The 3,287-nt window shown below is 32.5% G+C and overlaps 1 protein-coding gene across 1 annotated transcript; it reads right to left on the reverse strand.

The window, feature by feature from the left end:
• Window positions 1–1,475: 1,475 nt before the first annotated feature.
• On the reverse strand, window positions 1,476–2,281 carry LOC6576326. The gene is made up of 3 exons (XM_002002281.4): window positions 2,179–2,281; window positions 2,083–2,106; window positions 1,476–1,989 (listed from the first exon to the last, which is right to left on the reverse strand). The coding sequence occupies exons 1-3, from the start codon at window positions 2,194–2,196 to the stop codon at window positions 1,720–1,722; spliced, it is 312 nt and encodes a 103-aa protein (XP_002002317.2). The 5' UTR covers window positions 2,197–2,281; the 3' UTR covers window positions 1,476–1,719.
• Between the last annotated feature and the right edge of the window lie 1,006 nt (window positions 2,282–3,287).

Consider the following 3,287-nt stretch of genomic DNA (forward strand, 5'->3'; position numbering starts at 1 on the left):
AGGCAATCTTAATGCGAAAACTATTCGCCAATAGAGTTTGGCGTATCTGGGATAGCCCCGCTGAAAAGTTGAAAATTCCACTTAAATTTGATTCGTTTCGACTGAAAAGTTGTTTTGGCCAAATAAATTTTTTTTTTTTTTTTTGGTGATTCGACGCCTTCAAGTAATGCGCTTTGTCAGCGCTGTGATAGTGGGCGTTGCCGTACCTCTAATCGCCTTCAACGCCACGAGGCATGCAACAGATTGAACTTGTCACAATCTCTGGCTGACTGTCTGCTTGATTTGAGCCGGGTTCAATGTGCGGCCAAGGTCCACCAAGTTGTCAAGAAATTCGTTTTGAGTCCCACCAGTGTAAGTCAGAGTTCAAGGGTCGCCAGCAAAAGTGTAAAGAAGTCAAAGCATTTAAATGCTCTAATCTAATTTCCAGATGCAAATGCTCAGCGTTGAGTTAGCGCGAAAAACTGCGGACTGAACTTCTGCTGAAATTTAATAACTAAACATCCGCTTGAAAAGGGACAGTATTTAACAACTAGCTGAAGAATTTCTTTTCATTTCCTTTTCTGTTTTCTTTTTTTTTTTTTTTTTTTTTTTTTTTGCTGAAACATGTCACGTTAGAAAGTGAAAAGTAGCAATAGTAGAAGAAAAGGAAAAGCAGTAATAAAATGACTCTAGAATATGGATGAAAAGCTGGATGGTCTCTGGACCGCAGAGCCTACTCAGGAATTTGAAACACAATAGAATGGAATAAGGAATACAATAATTTTATTTATTTATATGGGACACTATTTTTAATCAATTTTCTGTATACAAAGTGTTATATTTAACATTTTTTAAATTTAAGAGTACAGGAGACATTGTCCTTATCTACTTACATTTTTATTTATAATAAATTCAGCTCTATTCTATATATTTTACATTAAAATCGTATAAATTCACTTCAAAATTCTATGCTACCCACTTTACTCCGCTAGTTTACAGGGTAGCAACAATCGTTGTGCTATGCAAAGCATGTTACTGGAACATTAAATTTGGCGAGAAAATGCCAATCAAAGAATGTGATAAAAGCTACCGAAAAATGTGCGCATAGAAACGTGCATAGGTTTACGAAAGCCTAAGGAATGCATGTATATATATATATATATATATATATATATATTTACTTGAATAAACAAAAGTGCCCAGGTCAAAATGCAAAACTAGTTTAAAAATCTGAAATTATTGACTTGCTTTTGTGCAATTGTGATACGTGCAAGCAGTCAGATTAATCAAGCGGTCAAGGGGGCAAAAAATAAACAACTTCAACAGCAACTTGAATAGCTGCTGCAACGTTTAATGGTCCTTGAGCATCTGCTTAACCTACTCGGCCTCAGTTGTAATTGGCCATCAATAACAGACAAGCACATGCCTTAGAGCGATTTACGAGACAGCGAAGGACCACTGCGAGGATGAGCTGAAGTCAAGAAATAAGACTCGAGTATTTGCAATGCTCCATTTAATCAACAAGTTTTTCGCTGTACGCATGTGTAAGTGTGTGCGAGTGTGTGCAAGTGTGTGGGTGTGCACTTATGTTTGAGAAATAATTCATATCCTGTTGAGTCTTACAATTTCTTAGAATTCATTTGCGTTCCTGTTTTGATTTCCTTTCCATTATTATTGTGTTTGTTCGACGATTCTTGTCATAGCAATGAATTGATTCCATTCTTTTGTATTGTATTCCATTCACTTCTTTTTGTCCTTGTCCTTCTCTTTCTTTTCCTCCTTTGCTGGGCACGATTTTAAATAGCCGCCGCTTTTCATACGATCAAATGCGTCCAACGGATCGTAGTGTGTATAAAAATTTTGATATTTCATCTTACGCGGCGCATTATGGAACACGTAAAACAGAAGTGGGGCCACTATAGACAAATAGCAAGCTGTCCTCAAAATGCCCAATGATTTCCGCAAATGTGTATTGTGCATGGGAAACTTGATCTTTTTCATCTCCTCTCGCTGAAATGAAAGGGGAAATACATATACACATATTTATAATATATGTATATACCATTCTTGATTTTTTTACAGTCAATATGATTGATTACTCACGGATGGTGGCGGCGGCTTACAAGCCTATAAAGAAATGGAAATTATTAATAAATAACATTTTTTGTACAAATTGTTTTTCATGTTTTTTTTTTTTACCATTTTTGGTTTTGACATTTTGTTAAAGTTTTAAGAGTGTCTGTAACGTCCACAAATATATATGAGAACTGAATAATTTGACTTGTTTTAAATGACACCTACAGAAAAACCTACTTAGGCAAGAGATTATTGGTTGAATAAAATAAAAAATGGAAAGAACTTTCATATTCATTTCAAATGTATTATACTTCTTATAGTTAAAATATATAATTATTAATATGGTAAATAAATAAAATTAAACTTATAAGAAAGTATAAATGAAATAATTAATTTATAGAATATATTGATTATAAAATTATATTATTTAATTTACAAATAAAAAGTAAATAAATACGGACAGTCTAATTATTCTCAGCCCAACAACAACAGTCAACAATCAACAGTCAAGTCAATATGATTGATTGTAGCACTTCTTGAAAGCAAATGGCTCATTGTTCCGCAATTATGTGGTGGAGGAGGCAGCAAGCAATTTGTCTCACTTTAGACAGTGAAGCGTTAAATAAACGAAAGCAATTAGTTGAATATTTCCGAGAGAAGCCAAGAGAAAGAGGAAACAGCAGAGAGAACTAAACAAAACTGTGAATTAAGTATATTCTGCAATAATCGAAATGCACAAGCTAAGTTTTAAATAAATGTAAATTTTTATTTCTGTTTTACATTTATGTACATTTTGTAGTAGCTATAAATATAATTAATAATTAACACAATTTACAAAATTTACAAAAATCTAAAACTAAAATAAAATAAAATATTTAGTTTATATGGGAATCATTACGATATTTTAATTTAATAATATAATTATTTAATATATAATTATTATTAATTATAAATATTAATCTAAAAAAATGTTGAAAGTCAACAAAGCCATTTATCGATTATTTAAAATTTTGGCGACTTATTAATTTATATGATTTATCGATTATATGAAGCGATCAATTATTTCTATATTAATTCTGAATTAAAGGTCTGCGAAAGCCATCTCACTCATACAGGTTGAAAAATTCGGCATGACTGGTTAAAGCAACTATCTGTTTGTGCTATCAAGATGAAAACAAACTATTCAGAAACTAGACATACTCACCGCCTTCCCAACGGGTACTGGCCACACA

Source organism: Drosophila mojavensis, unplaced genomic scaffold, assembly GCF_018153725.1.
Source record: "Drosophila mojavensis isolate 15081-1352.22 unplaced genomic scaffold, ASM1815372v1 contig_36, whole genome shotgun sequence".
Classification (NCBI taxonomy): Eukaryota; Metazoa; Arthropoda; class Insecta; order Diptera; family Drosophilidae; genus Drosophila; species Drosophila mojavensis.